This window comes from Azolla caroliniana, unplaced genomic scaffold, assembly GCF_043228905.1.
Source record: "Azolla caroliniana isolate FFs.n. ecotype wild unplaced genomic scaffold, voAzoCaro1.0.p SCAF_9, whole genome shotgun sequence".
Taxonomy (NCBI): Eukaryota; Viridiplantae; Streptophyta; class Polypodiopsida; order Salviniales; family Salviniaceae; genus Azolla; species Azolla caroliniana.
In genome coordinates this window covers 6489002-6506076 of record NW_028230444.1, presented here as the reverse complement: position 1 = coordinate 6506076, position 17075 = coordinate 6489002, and the positions used below count along the sequence as shown (strand labels likewise).

The window sequence follows — 17075 nt, the reverse complement described above, 5'->3', positions numbered from 1 at the left end:
TATGGAGGGAATAAGCATACAAAAAGTTATCTCTTGAATGGTTGGAACCGAAGGAAACACATTTCCCCACTGTAGGCAACAGTTGCAACTCAGGAAGCAGATTTCAACGCAACCATTTCCAATAGAAGCACCTGAGCTCCCAATTTCAGGTGTCTTTCTATCTAAGACATGTGATCGCACACTCTAATATCTGCAACAATGAGAATTACAAGAGACAACATCAATTGATTCACATAGTAAGAAGCATGACATAAAAATAGCATCAAATACATATTCACACTGAAAAGGGTTAATATAACAATGATACTGTATACTCTAGGTTGTTATACGGGTAACAGGACTTTTTAGTCATCAATGGTTTCAAAAGGCTCATTATCAAATGGATTGATTGGCATAAAAATAGTTTTGTATACCCTTGCTTGTTCTAGGGGGTGTAAATGGTCTTTTAGTCGTCGGCGGTTTCAAAAGGCTCATTATCAAATAGATTAGTGAACCAACTTTGGACATGCAACTACTCCCTTTCCACAATAGCCACATAGAATGTCTTTCTTGTCAGCATTTGAAATGTCTTCTGAGACCCAATGAAGTGCAAGAATAGGGAATAACCCTACTGCAACAACTTTTCATAAACTTCTTGTAGATTTACATAGAAGATACATATTACCCCTATGCAAGTCCCAAAACTCTTCGATACAGATACAGATTACCCACCAACAATATCAAGGCATGTCCTAAAACTCTTGTAGCTTTTACATAGAAGATATATATTGCTCTCCAACAATATCCATCCAAGTTCCAAGTCTTTTGTAACATTACATAGGAGACACATATTATATTGCCCACCAACAGTGTCCATGCAAGTTCAGATAAATGAGTGACCAATATTCCTATTGACATCTATCCACCAACCAAATTTTTTCTTCCACTTTTAAAATCTAAGCTCAAATTTTTGAAAGCTTGTGCTTGCATGCCAGCAGCTGCATATATATTTGCCATGCCAATATATGCAGCACTGCAGTTTGCATCTAGCTGTACTGATTGTTCAAATGCCCACTTCCCTAGCTCAACATTCGCCCATTTATGGCAAGCACTCAACAGAGCCAAAAGCAATGGAAGCCGATTAGAAACCCGCATCTCCTCAACTAGAGCTATGGCTTTATAAAAATGCCCCGCTCGGCTGAAAAGATCAACCATGCAAGTGTAGTGCTCTAAAGTTGGTGTTAGACAACCAACATCATGCATATACTTAACCACTATTTGTCCTTCCTCCACTAGTCCTGCATGACTACAAGTGGAGAGCAAACCAAGGAAGGTAACCGAATCAGCCATGATACCTTGTGCAACCATTTTGTTGATAAAGTAATGAATACTTTTTGCCTGACCGAGCTGTCCATACCCAGCAATCAGTGCATTCCATGAAACGACATTCTGTATTGGAAGCTGGTTGAATACATCTCGTGCTTTGACTAATCTGCCACATTTTGCATACATGTCCACCAATGTGTTACCGAGCATAACATCTTTTTCTAATAACTTTTGCTTCTTCACCTCCGCGTGTATTTCCTCTCCCATGTCTAGAGATCCTATGCTTCCACAAGCTTTTAAAATGCAAGTGAATGTGACGACATTTGGGGAGATGCCCTCATTGATCATTGACCGAAAACATGCCAGAGCTTTCTCAGCCAATCCATGCTGTGTGTAACCAGAAATTAGAGCACTCCAAGCGACAACATCCTGCACTGGAAGCTCATCAAACACTTCCTGTGCTTTTCCTAACAAGCCACATTTTGCATACATGTCAACCAATGTAGTGCCAAGAACCAGATCTTTTCCTAATAAGCATTGCTTGCGGACCATGTTATGTATCTCTTCTCCTATCTCCAGAGAGCCTGTATTTGCACATGCCTTGAGAATGCATGAAAAAGTGAGGGCATCCGGGGAGATATCCGGCTCTTCTCGCATCCTTGAGAAACAGCTTAAAGCTTCCTCTGAGAGACCATGCCGGACATACCCAACTATGAGTGAGTTCCAAGATCCAAGTTTCCTTCGAGGAAGATCTTCAAACACCTTTTGTGCTTCTCTAATGGCTCCACATTTGAAGTACACGCGAAGCAGAACAGTACTCACATACAAATCCTTGGGATAGATCTCTTTCGAGAGAATATGCGCATGTATCCTTCTAGCTTCTTGCAGGTCTTTGAGTTCACCGCATGACTTTATCGCCACCAAAAGAGCATTCCTTTCCTGGACCATGTCATGGTGATGATGATGATGATGATGATGATGAGCACAAATTCCTTCTGTTGATATAAATCCAAGCTGGATTGTATGTGTCCTTTTAGTTTCTTGCAGGTCTTTGAGTTCACCACATGATTTTATTGCCGCCAAAAGAGAATCCTTTTCCTGAACCATGTCATGGTGATGATGATGATGATGAGCACAAGTTCCTTCTGTTGGTATAAATCCAAGCTGGAGTGTGCTCACCATGAATCCATGGGGCTTTGATCCACTCTGTTTGTGCCTGAAACAGGAGATTGCGGGTACTTTGGATTTCTCTCAGAATGGATCTCTAAATAATCTCAACCCGGCATGAGGTGCAAGAAACATAGAAATGAACTATGGATTCAGAGGCCATGGCTATACATATCTGTATATATCTTCTTTTCATTGATTGGATCATGGTGCCCAAATTCTAATCTTAATATTAAGAGGAACCCAGAAAGTTCCGTGGACGAGAAAACGAGATGTATTCTGTGGTGGAACAAAGTCATTTTTCCCGATGCCACACGAGTCCTTCTGCCATCCATCGGGATTACACAAACCACATGACGAGGGAGCGAGCGATCGGACACACCATGCCTCGCGATGGTTGATGCACACTATGTAGTACATCATTGAACCATCGAGGTATATCAGTATCTCTCACCTGTTATGTTCATTGTTAATGCACACGATGTACATCTTTCAGCCATCCATGTGTCTGTTCTGAATGTTTCTCAACTGTCTCCTATTATGTTACTCCAATGGGCCAGTTCCAAGTGCCCCCTCATACTTCGAGGAGTCCTTTGCTGCCGGACAATAATAGAACACATTATGCTGGTTATTGCAACCGGACATGGATGCTTTGCTCATGAAACGAAACATTGGATGGCATTTTTGCTAGGAATTCCTCCCTTCCATTTCGGTTGAGCTTCGCTTTCTCTTCATGAAGTCTATGATGCCATCGTGGAATTCTCTTTTTGGTATACCTAGAATCTCTCATAGAGTGACCTCTATGTGATTGTTGGGGATACTCTCTTCCATCACTCGCTTGAGGTTCGTTATTTTCTTTATCTCGCAACATGGCTTGAAGGTTGGTCCACATTTCTCCTTCCATTTCTCCTTCCATTTCTCCACAATGAAGCCTTTGGTGGTTTGGGTCATCTCAACACGTGTACACGTTTTTACAAATGTTGGTCGCCGATCTTGAGGGGAACGTTTGCCATCCTCATTTCTTAGGTTATTTGGAGGTCTTGCAGCATCCTTGTTAATTCATCAAATTTTGTGCCCCCTAGCAGTCCTCCCAATACATTCCTCACTTGGGTTGTGCCTCCATTTTGTTACCCCTTCTTTCCACCATTTTAATGACCTTGGTGTCATGAGTTCTTCCTTTGATCGTGGGTTGGCAATTCAAGGAGGCTTCATCATCCCATTATCACCACTTGTTAAAGTGGCTTTACACCCTTTTTACTGCGAATCAATTTGAGGTAATCCCATCTTCGTTCTCTTGTAGGATATCCAACTTACTCCTTCTTTTGACATCCACCCTCCTCAATCCATCAAGTCCTTCTTTGTCATCTTCAAAGAGTTATCGAAGCCATGTACACTTCCACATTCGTCTCTCAAACTCTCAACCACGGCTCTCCGCTTGCAACTCGAGTACCTCTGCATGGAGGCTCAGTGTTACGACCCTTGTGAAGCTACTTAGTTGCCTCACCTCATGTATGTCTCACATAAGCATCTCGGCTTTGTAAGCCTCCAAGCAACACGAGACATCTTTCACATCGAATAGCGTGGATATCCCTACTATCATCTCTATGGTTTTATCTTAGCCAAGTTGTGTTGTCTCTTTTCAGAAGATATTGTCCATCACTATGACCATCATGATTGCGAAGTCTTCTCCTCTCTCTTTCACGTCGAATTTTAAAAAGATGTCACATCAACGCGTGCATGTGTGCTTCTCAAATGAACTACAAGGGACCTAGACCAAGTAAGATGTGATGTCGTGTGAGAAGACTTAGAACACTTCATGGATAGCCCACCTGTAATCCCCCTTTTCGTAAGAATTACCCCATTCAAGGATTTTTATGGTTCTAGAAAACCTTAGTTTGAGGAATCATGGTTCAAGGAAACTTTGTCATTGATGCCAAGAATCAACCTCACTCACTCTCTTTCCCTCCATTCAAGAAGATTACACAAAGAGAACGAGGATTAAGACGTGTGCGTAATACAAAAATGTCTTGGATTAAGGCAAGAACCATTAAAACACTGGGACATTTGAAATAGGTAATATGTAGCATTCTTTTTTTCACATCTTGGCGAGATGTTAAAAAATGCCTTATTTTAGTAGACTTTCAAAAAGGTATGACGCATGCATACATGGTTTCTTAAAACATAGTGGAATTTAGAACTAAATAATTTCGTGACAAGAAAATCAATAGTCTTATATTCTATCTATCATGTTTTTTATCCAATTCTTAGATAATGTATGAAATTCCATGCAAGTATAATTATATTAACCATCATTGTGAATAATATGAAAATCATATCCAACTAAATAAATGTTACAATGCTAATTTTGTGTGTATATTTATATATAATACATCTAAAAGGGATTTGTGGAGGTTGTAGCTATGAGTTATCTTGAGAATCAATCTCAACCTAGTTTAATGTGTGAACACACCCTTTGAGAATCTATGAGCAGTCAAAGGTTAAAAGTCACCACTACTCTCTACACATTAACTATGTGTCGTAGAATCACATTCTATAACATAACTAATGAGTTCCATATTCCCCATGACTAATGAGTCTTCACATTCCCCAAGGTTCTAGAGAGAAAGTGGGCGTTGTAGTGAGTTTATAAAGGGAAAGGGTGACCTTATATAAAGCACCCTTCTCCTGCTTCATATAGTGTCGGTTGTTACTCCTTGTAATGCTACATTTTTGTGCTCAATATTCTCCTTGTTAAGATACATCTTCTTCTTGAGTACTTCATTTCTCTTATCTACCTTGTGTCTCTCTTCTCTCCTCACACACACACACACAACACAACTCTTCCGCTACATAGAATCATATCCAATTCTTTACATGGTACCAGAGCGTGTTAGTAGCTCGATCTAGCCCATCCGCATGTGTTGTGTGTTCGATACGCCAATGGAAAATCCCACTATCCGCTATCGTAGTGCCACTACATAGCTCGTGTTCGAGAGACAAGGTAAAGAAGAAGGAATAAATCTTCATCAATATAATGAATACTCAAATGGAGAGTGCTCTCCCTAGTGAGAAGTTGACAGAAACAACCTTGCATCTTGGGAGTAAAAGATGCACCAATACCTTGTTGGCCAAGGTTATTGGGGCTACATTCAAGGAGCAGAAGAAAACAAATCCGACTCGAAGGACGCCGACTACTCAACATGGGAGCAAGCGGCAAGCCGAGTGATGTATTGCTTGGCAACATGTGTCCATGACCACATGCTTGGCTATATTCGGGAAGCTAAGACGCTGAAATAATCTTGGGAAAATCTCAAGAAGATATTTGTCGCCAATACGACGACACGAAAGCTTCAACTTTGCCAAGAGTTGAACAACATCCAGCAAAGGGATATGTCCATCACAAGCTACACCTTGAAGATCAAGGAGCTTTGTGACACGCTCTACTCAATAAGCGTTGTTGTGCCTTTCGGCGTCGGATTGTTTGCATGAGTTGGGTGGGAACCACTAGTGTTTTGGACTAGGAGGAGGAGAATTTTTAGGCAGATAAGCATATAAATAGATTATAAGAAAGAGATATAGAAACCTCGTAAATCCTATGAGTGTATTGTATTATATTATTCAACCCTTAGAATTCTAATAGTAAATTGGATTAGATTAGAAAAGATGAATTGAAAATTGGGAATCACCCGAATATAGACAATTTGATCAATATTTAGAACCCCAAATCAACAACAACCCATTACAATTTGCTCACCACCTTTTATATAGTGATGGAAGAGGCTAAGTATCATCTACCACATGGTAAACATCATGCTTTTTCTAAATTGTTCATGCATACCAGATATGCATGAATAACTGTGAGATGTGCAAGAATAGTTTTCTCGATCATGCATTTTCTTTTAACTAAAGTTTTATGCACTCTTCGTGTAAAAGTAGCTTTTCCTAAAAAATATCCATGAAATAACCTTATAAGTGTATATGGTAACACTTATGATGTGTTAGTACAATGGTAAAGCTACAAAGTATTAAAATGGAGGTACAAGGTTCAAGTCTTGCCCTATGCATGTAACATAATTATTTTAGTATTTTCTCCTATTTCTTTATACTTAGTCAATCGGGTACTCCACACATATTTTACGTAGTGTACAAAGTACACTACGACACTCACCCCCTCCAAACCTACACATCCTTCGGTATGTGCCGAAGTTTCTGGTACTTATTACTCTTCTTCATCCGAAGTATGCTCTATCTCTTCCCCTATGTCGGTTATTAAATCCAGCTCACTTTCCTCAGTTTCTGCACCTTTGTGATCGTTATCCAATTGCTCCTTTATGTCGGTTTTATCTAAGCCTATGTAGCGTTCGTCGTTAATTCGCTTCTTGAAAATCTTCACCTGCTTCCCCACTATAGGCACTCGAAGAATTGTTCCATCTAGCTCACTTGGCCGGTAAGTTCCGTTGTCGAATGCTTTTCGAAATTCGTATGGTTCAAACCACCTTTTAGCAAATTTGCGTGTTGAGTTGTGTTGATGATCCAGACTACTGTCGTAGACTATCACCCAATCCCCTTCTCCAATTTTCCGTGGTCTAAGTCGGTGCTTTTTATCGAATTGATGTTTGTTCCGAAATCGCGCTTCTTGTTGTCGGTCCACCGCTTACACTACGTCTTCCGGTCTTCCTTCTAGCTATAGTATCCGGACTGCCTGTAGTTCTTCCCGACTCATCTCTTCCTTCCATGGTAGCATTGTCCATGTTGTAATTGCGGTTTCCGTAGGCATTACCAGAGCTTGTCTGGTCATAAGTTCCGTTGGCATATATCCGGTCATGGAACTATGCGTCTGCGATCTGCCCATAGTGCATACGGAATCATTTGCGGCCAATTCTTCACCCTCCCGTTGCACGCTTTTGCAAGTGCTTTCGTGATTGGACTATGTGCTCGTTCGATTTCCCATTTTCTTCTAGGTTGTATGCAGTGGTTAGTGTCAGCCATACTCCATATTTAGTGAAGAATTCCCTAGCTTTATCAGAGTCAAGTTCTCCCCAATCCGCAATCACTTGTTCTACGCACCCGTACCTGTAGAACACTTCTTCTAGGAGAAATTGACATACTGCAGAACATGTTTTTTTCTGTAGCGCTCGGCCTTCTACTTGGTTCGTCAGATCCTCACGAGCTAGCACCAAGTACTTCTTTTTCCTAATCCCAGTTGGCATGGCCACGATATCTACCATCCATTTAAAGTTGATTGTCGGTGAGATTGTCGGATGTAATTCATCTCGGTGTTGAACTCCGGAGTAGATTTGACATTTCTCGCAGCTTTCGGTGAACTCCGCTACATCCTTGTACATGTTCTTCCACCAATATTTTTGCTTGATCTTTGCAAATGTTGTCCATGTTCCCCAATGTCCAGCCCAATTGGATTCGTGAAATTCGGATATTACTTGTTTCCGTTGTTCCTTTGTGCCGACTACCCGAAGTGGTATACCATCTGGCCTTTTCGGCTCCCTCCAAATTATTCCATTGTTCAAGAAGAACTTCCGGACTTGCCGTTTCTTCCTTTAGATCTCGGTTCTCTTTTCTTTATTGTCCGATGATTCCTCGATTTCTTATAGCACTTTCCTGATCGGTAAGCTTTCTCCCTTGTATTCGTCTTCTTGGAACTCCCAATTCACGTTCACCCGGCATATGTGCTCCGAAGCAAAGCTTCATTAGCCGATTTGACTATGTCATCTTTGAACCGGGCCCTTGATAACATATCCGCTACCGTGTTGTCTTTTCCACAGATGTGTCAAACCTCCGGATTAAATGACTTTAAATATGCAATCCATCGTAGCATAGCCACATCCGGTACCGTGCAACATCGCATCATCCCGAGTATTGGAGGATACTCCGTTTCTATCACTACTTTGGCTCCTATCAAATAATCTCGATCTGATTTTATTGCCGACACGACTCCATAATTCTCTGTTAACTTGTGCATATTCGTGTTGCCTTTTGTTAAGAACCTTTGCTCCGAATCGAATCGGGTATCGTGAATCATCTGAGTTGACTTGGTTGACGACCCATCCGATCCCAGTTGGACTTGTATCAACCATCAGTCATAGTTTGGCTTCTTAAGTGCTTCTACCCTCCGTAGTGTTTTCTTAAGCTTCTTCATGGCTTTGGTATGTTCCGGTGTTGTGTGAATCTTCTCACACTATGTAAAAAAAATAACGAAATAATTATTATAGATTAGATTAGTAGCTTACTACAGAAAGATGGATATACTTAAGAGCTTCAAAATGTATTTTACTATATACAAAATGGAGAAATACATATCAAGTTATGTGAAAATGAAGTTTGAGAAGATAGGGAAATTAGAACTATCCCACATAGATAGGAAAGTTAAGGCCCTGGCTATATAAGCACCTTGAACTCCCTTATCTTATCGAAGCCATATCTCTCAAGTAAACCCTAATTTCCTTACGGAAGCCATATCTTACTCATAACCCTAAATTTCCATACGGAAGCTAATCAACTCATAAAACCATAATCTCTTATCAAAACCAAAAACCTTAATTTTCTATAGAATTCATATCTTAATTTCCTCTAATCCATTACTCTAGCCATCTCCATTAGCAAATTTTTTTTGTAATCCCAATCTTGGGATTAATTGTAATCTTTCTTTCTACTTGTTAATGAAATTTGTTAATCTTTCTCATTTCGGTTAATTCTTAGTACATAAATACACGAATTTGATATCCTCTAGTCAAAGGCCCCGGGGTCCTGCCTCAACGTTCACGTATCCTCGTCGTATTTTCGCGACATCTTTGGTAGCAAACCGAAACTGGCCGACAAGCAAAACTGGAACCGGCCGGCAAGCAAAACTGGAACCGGCCGGCAAGCAAAATGGAACCGGCCGACGAGGGATTCGACGATTGGGCGGAACCGGCGACCGTACGAGGTTGGACGCAAATCGAACGGATAAAAGGATCATGTGGCTATTTAAAGAAAGGTAAAAGAGACTAAAGTAAAGGTCAAGTGGACGGTTGCATGCAACTAAAGAAAAAGCCATGCAACTAAAGAAAAAGCCATGCAACTAAAAATAGATTCAACGAAAAGAAAAGCTATGCAACTAAAAGTAGAGGCCATGCAACAAAAAGTGGAGGCATATGATCAATGAGGAACTCCATATATAATTCCATTTTTTTTCCTATATGAGAGAGCTCTCTCCATATGATATATTTCTTTTTCTTTTCCTTCTCAACTCCCTTATCGTAGGGAAGTAATATCTTTCATAAACCCTAATTTCCTTACGGAATCCAAAAACCCTAATCTTCCCTACGGAAGCCATAACACTAAAAAACGCTAATCTTCCCTACGGAAGCCATAATACTCATATAACCATAATCTCTTATCAAAGCCAAGAACCCTAAATCTCTATGGAATCCATATCTTAGTTTCTTCTAATCTATTATTCTAGCAATCTCCTTAAGATAAAACTTTTGTAATCTCAATCTTGAGATTGATTGTAATCTTTCTTTCCCTTTATTAATGAAATTTGTGAATCTTTATCATTTTGTATTAATTGTTTAATATAAACGCACGAATGTGAATATTTTCCGGTCAGAGGCCCTGGGGTCCTACCTCAACGTTCACGTATCCTCGTTGTATTTTCGCGACACCGGTCTCCATTCGAACTTCTTACCCTTCCGCAACAAGTGATAGAGTGAGCTTGCAATGTGTGCATAGCATAGTTCTAGCCATACGTCCCATTCGTGTCATACTCAAACGCCAATATTCGTATCATACTCATACGTGAAAAGGCTCCAAGTATGATTGAAATCCATACGCGGTACATATATATATATACATATGGTGTATATGGTGTACATAGTGTGTGTGTGTGTGAGGGGAGAGAGAGAGAGAGAGAGAGAGAGAGAGAGAGAGAGAGAGAGAGAGAGAGAGAGAGAGAGAGAGAGAGAGAGAGAGAGAGAGAGAGAGCGTGTGTGGTCTAGAGAGAGAAGCCCTGTTTTGCATGTGTGAGGAGACAATGATTGAGTGTATATCTAGACTCTAGAGAGAGAGAGAGAGAGAGGAGCTATGGGTTTCGTCTGTGTGAGGGAGTGTGTAATATGTATATTAGATATCTAGATTTTGTAGAGAGAGAAAATCTGTCAGTTCTCGTGTGAGAGAGAGAGTGTGTGTGTGTATGTGTGTTAGACGTCACTTCTATTCACAAAGAATTATGAATATCAAAAATTAAAAAAACCCAAAAAAAGTCAAAAAGTAAAAGAAAAAGCCAAACGAATATCGCGTATCATACGCGTACGTTTGCAAACGTTCGCGTACGTCCAGTAAATTGGACGTACGCAAATATTAGGAACTATGGTGCATAGTACGGAATCCATATGTGATAAAATGCACACGCACCAAGAAATCTACAGACTTCAAATTGTGACTCGCATATTTCTTTCATAGCTTGAATCGCATCAACCTTGATTGGTGACAGTCTTCGGCTGTAGGGCCCACATAGATGTCCGACTACCAATATCTCTTCTTGTCCGAATGCCGATTTCTCTCCGGAGAGTGTTAAGTGCACATCTTCTAACTTCTATAAGACTTTCTCACAGTCGCGAATATGGTCGACCACGAACTTACGACATCACTGATCATCCATATTCTCATCCATTTCTTCCACCGCACATCCTTTCATTGGAATGCCATCTAGGAACGACATTGTTATCTCCCGAATGCAATCTCGGAGCACTTTGTTCATCGCATTCATCATATGTGCCACCGAGTTTGTTGCTCCTTGTGGTAGCGTACACATCCGGACTAATCCTATCGGTGTCCGCATTGTAATGATATCTCGTCTCTCCACGACTAGTTGGAATTGGTGATACCCGGAGTATAGGTCTCCCATGGAGTATATCGCACGTCTGGCAAACACTTCTGCAAATTCATCTACTATCGAACCGACTCTAGAGTTCTGAATCGTGACCTTGTTCATCGGTTGCAAATCTTGAATGAATCGGAGTGACCCATTCTTCTTCGGAACCGTAAATCATCGATTTGAGTACGGGACATTTGATGGCTCTAGAATCCCCATCGCCACCTTCCCCTTGAGCAAGTCAATGATTTTCGGAATATACGCCCATGGCACCGGAATTGGCTTCAGGTTCCATGACACATGTTGAATGGTGAAGATCACCATCGGCTCAACTATCTTCGGATCGATGCACCCTATCTCTCTTGATGTGAATGCAAATGCTTTTCCATGTTGCTCCAACATCTCACGAAATATTTCTTCTTCCGTCGGTGAGAGGAACCTATCTCCACCCATCCGGAGTTCGTGAAGGTATGTCCGATATCCACAAACTTTCGAAGTGTTGGATCTCCCGAGACTTCTTTCCTCTTTTGTTCACTATTGGCGGGTAATGGTTCCACAAATGGTTTCACCTTCTTTTCTACGGTCTTGTATTTCATACATACCATTACTTCTTCTTTGTGGAGGACATCTAGCCCCATTTTCGCAATGATCTCGTACATCTTGACCGATTCCACCTGAACTACCTGATCTTCTTGGCTATTCTCTTCCGTTGTAGTGTGCTCCCATAGAACACTTCTTCGACTACTTCCATGATTTCTTCATCCTCTTTTATGATTGTTGCAGACTGTAGCTCATCTTGCATCTTCCGGAGTCCTTTCTTCATTTCTCCGGTCACGACCATGTATGTAGATGCCCCATCTGGACCGATTCGCACTTGTTTTGCTCCGAGAGTGTGGGGTATCAGGGCTTCTCGGACTATGACTTCCCCACTTTGCAACAATCCGCTTTAAAAATCCATTTTTGTTTGAGACGAGCTCTCTCTTGTTCCTTTCGAGATTCGATGACACAAATAGGAGTTGGATGGTTTTCCCTCCGCTTTGGCTCCGAATCCGTGCAAAAGCCGCTCCGCTATCCAACACCTTTTTTTCCATCCGTGAAGCCGTGATAAAGGGTTTCCCGAGGATCACAAAATGTGAGACTTTATCTTGCACGAAGAAATTTTGGTCAATCTCCACATCTCTGATCTTCACCGTCACATCTCGACAAGCTGCAAATAGGTCTTCCATTGCTTTAGTGGCTGCCCGGATCTTCCATCCATGATTGGTGTTAATAGGCCACTCCCCCTTCTGGTAGAACTCCTTGGACATCAGATTGATATCCGATCCATGATCAATCAATGCAACGATGAGCTCTTTGATGTTTCCAATTCGGACCAGAGCCTCTGTAGTTGCTCATACCTAGTGTGACTTTGTGTAGTGAGAGTTTGGAATCTCATCCTCCACTTCCGTGTCGTTCATTACAGTATTCGCATTCACCCTTCGAGCATTCGATTCTTCCGTAGCTTGCCTCTTTCTCTTCACGAGGTTAACGAGGAGAACTCCTTGGACATCAGATTGATATCCGATCCATGATCAATCAATGCAACGACAGGCTCTTTGATGTTTCCAATTCGGACCGGAGTCTCCGTAGTTGCTCATGCCCAGTGTGACTTTGTGTAGTGAGAGTTTGGAATCTCATCCTCCACTTCCGTGTTGTTCATTACAGTATTCACATTCACCCTTCGAGCATTCGATTCTTCCGTAGCTTGCCTCTTTCTCTTCACAAGGTTAACGAGGAGAACTCCTTGGACATCAGATTGATATCCGATCCATGATCAATCAATGCAACGACAGGCTCTTTGATGTTTCCAATTCGGACCGGAGTCTCCGTAGTTGCTCATGCCCAATGTGACTTTGTGTAGTGAGAGTTTGGAATCTCATCCTCCACTTCCGTGTCGTTCATTACAGTATTCACATTCACCCTTCGAGCATTCGATTCTTCCGTAGCTTGCCTCTTTCTCTTCACGAGGTTAACGAGGAGATCGTGGAACTCTTTCTTTGCTATTTCGAGCAATTCTTGGAGAGAAAATTCCACCCGACTATCAAGGATTTTCTCTTCAAACACCTTCTTTAGATCTGTTTGTTGTTCGATTTCCGACGCGAGTTTGAATGCCAGAATAGTTTCCCCTTTTCCTTTTCCTTTGAAATTCTAGCTCTTCGGTATCTTCGATGGTCCGACCGCATCATATGTGCGCCGTCGTTTCTCATCTACATATAGCTCACGTAATTGGCATAGGGCATAAAAGCTATTCTTGTCTATGGGGCAATCCCATCCCGTAGCCTCTCGGATGCCTTCCGCGGTGCTTCAGATCTCATTAGAGTCGATTTTCTCAGAGATTTCTAGCACTTCCGGCCAGAAAGACGACTTCGTTCTAGATGTTTCTCCCACACGTATTCCCGTAGTCGTCGCATATTTGCTTTATGTTGCAATCTCCTCCTCTAAGATCTTCTTCATGCCGCCCTTTCGGAAGTTTGGTCGAAGTGGCTTCCAGGAGTCCATCAAATGGATCCGATTTCCCTCGTAGTAGATGAGATCCCGTCGTAGAGCTTCATGCTCATCACAATCTTTCTGATCATGTTTGGTGCTATCGCACCATATGCATCGACGATCTATGTATTTCGAACTCGTGGGATGGTCTTCCGATTTCTTCACCATGGCAATCTTGAGATTTTCCATCTCTTTCAGCAATTCCGCCATCATGGTCACATCGATTCCCTTTTTGGTCGTACTCTCCCGAGGTCGTGGTTGGTGATCTTCCAATCCGGGACTTGGCCTCGAGATTGGTTCCGAAATTCACTTTTCTTCATTACCGAGACATTGCCCCCTCTTTGTGTATTGTGTGAAGATGTCCCGCACGTTTTCCCATGTATTGGTGAGGCCACTCTCAGTAGTCGTATCCTCTAGAAGCACTCCAAGATCTTTCAGGTCCCGAACGTCCACGGCTCGTAAGAACATGATCACTTTGTCCAGTGCGAGGATAGCTTGATCTCTCACGGACAACCTCCCGAATCGACTTTCGAATGCCGAAAACACATCGACGATCTTCAGCCTCTTGTCCGGTGTCGTGTTGTTACGATCTCGCGTAGGAAACTAAGGAGGGACCATGGAGGCCTTGGACCGAGGAGTGCAAGAAACAAGGGGAGATAGGAGAGTGCAAGCGTCGAACCGGCGGACACCGGCTTCCGGTAAGTAGCGCTTACCAGCCAAATGGATCATGACCGCGTGTACAGAATGAACAGAGATACACACCCACCAAATAGTGAAAGGGGAAAGCACGTAGAAACACAGAGAGAAAATGAACTGGAGAATTAATTTCAACTATAAAGGGTTACAACGCCCGTGAGATTACAACCGGCATGCCGGTAACAGACCCAATGCACACACACAGTGGAGCCTTTGCTGGAAGCACTCGGGATTTCCTTGAAGCAGGGGCAGCCGTTCTAGAAACCTATAGAGAACAACGATAAAGGAGGAGAAAGCTCAGTCCCCAGTCCGACAACACTTTGTCCTCGCCAAAACAGGATACCTGTTTCAACCTTCTCCCCTCTCTTTTATAGGCCGTCGGGGAGCGCCATCACATCCTGAATACATCATCTTTATTCTCTGTCCCTTCGGACAGAGACACACTGTCGTGAAGATCCTTCACTACGCGCGGATCGTGAGGCGGAACCACCGGGGGTCTGGACCGGAAGGACTCGAAGTTTGCACAAGCTTTAGCAAGAAAGGATTTAAGATAGATTGACAAAGAGAGAGATTGAGATAAGATAGAACGCTTGATTTAAGATTGAGAGAACAAGGTATATCATCAAAAGGATCACAAATTTTCTTCTTAATATTAATTTTGATTTAAAGTACAAAGCTCTTGATAAGAATTTTACATTTCTTTTCCCCCTTTGATATTTTTCATCCCCTCTTTTATAGATGCCCTCATGCATTTGAGGGTTCAAGACATGCATAAAATGCATGTTTGCCATTTGGCGCTCATGTATTACATGTGGTGCATGATAACCACGTCACTCATTTTAGATCTCATGTGTGAGAATTTACATGTAAAGTTACAATGACAAAAATATTATTTCTAGAAAATGTCTTGGCTTAGTGGTAAACCTATAGACTCTCAACTTGGAGGTGCAAGGTTTAAATCCACACTTGCACTCCATGTGTATATATATATGTGTATACATATATTTATTTATTTATATATCTATCCAGTCGTCGGACGCCGGATGACGCTGGTTCGCCGGCTCCGTCGCCAGATGTCGCTGGTTACCGCCAGTTGCCGGATGCAATTTCTCAATTTAAAGTTAAGTGTTTAATGTCAATTTCTCTCTCTCTCAACCCATCTTAAATACTTTCTCGCTAAAGCTTGTGCGTACTTCGAGTCCTTCCGGTCCAGAACCCCGGTGATTCTACCTCATGATCCGCACATAGTGACGGATCTTCACGACATAATTAAGTGGTGAATCGACGTGAAAGAGGCGGCAAGAAGGATCAAATCGAGGATCGATCGATACTTGGAGATGGCGTCCTCAAGCAATCTAGCGAGAGAGTTCGAAAGGATGATGTTGATCCTCGAACAAATGATGAGATCTCGAGACAACGATGCAAGTGTGGGAAAGGCTGTCGACCGTGTCGTTGAGCTTGAGGGTCAATTTGACGGAAGGAACATTACGGAGTTCCTTGATGCATATAAAAGAGGGGATGAAAAAGATCTAAGGGGGAAAAGAAATGTAAAATTCTTATCAAGAGCTTTGTACTTTAAATCAAAATTAATATTAAGAAGAAAATTCATGATCCTTTTGATGAATACCTTGTTCTCTCATTCTTAAATCAAGCGTTCTATCTTATCTCAATCTCTGTCTCTATCAATCTATCTTAAATCCTTTCTCGCTAAAGCTTGTGCAAACTTCGAGTCCTTCCGGTCCAGAACCCCGATGGTTCCGCCTCACGATCCGTGCGTAGTGACGGATCTTCACGACATAATTAAGTAGAAAATACTATTTAAAATATGTTTAATATCTTAGTACAATAAGATGAAGGTCTGCAAGAGCTTTCGAATGCACCTTACTACATAAGAAACAAACATCTAAGTCTCAAGTTATGTGGGTAGGAAGTTTGCAAAGGCAAAGAGAAAAATAAAACTATTAAATATCCCACATTGAAAGGAAAATTTTAGGCCCAGCTATATAAGCACATTGAGATCCATCATAATTCATCTATGTGTTAAGAGCACATAAGAAATAGTTGGACTTGAGCTACTTTTGTCTAGATGGACATATGTAGCAAAATCACTGGATGTGGCTAAGTGCTCGAACTTGTTTCTTATGTAGTAAGGTGCATTTTAAAGCTCTTGCAGACCTCCATCTGTCAGGAATAGTACTAAGCAGAGATGGAATTAGTACTAAAGAAGAGCAGTACTATTAGTACTAAGAGGACGGGACTGCGTAAGACTCCCGAGAGAGAGAGAAAGAGAGAAGCGAAAAGAGAGATAATGAGGATGAGAGAGAGAGAGAGATGATGATAACAACCAATATATTATGTGAAGGATAAGTACAAAATGGCTAAGAGGCTTAAGACTGGCGTTGAACCAATTTGGTTCAACATAATGCCTAGTGCCTTCTTTTATAGTGTTGTCAGGAGTAATCCTGAAACTTCTAGAATGTTCTAGAGAAATCTGGAATATACATTACTTTCT

The 17075-nt window shown here is 41.7% G+C and overlaps 1 protein-coding gene across 1 annotated transcript; it reads right to left on the bottom strand.

The window, feature by feature from the left end:
* Positions 1–228: 228 nt before the first annotated feature.
* Positions 229–2651, bottom strand: LOC147860043 (pentatricopeptide repeat-containing protein At2g13600-like). Its single transcript, XM_087325142.1, has 2 exons — positions 2367–2651; positions 229–2335 (listed from the first exon to the last, which is right to left on the bottom strand). Exons 1-2 carry the CDS (start codon positions 2369–2371, stop codon positions 898–900), a joined length of 1443 nt encoding a protein of 480 aa, XP_087181268.1. The 5' UTR covers positions 2372–2651; the 3' UTR covers positions 229–897.
* Between the last annotated feature and the right edge of the window lie 14424 nt (positions 2652–17075).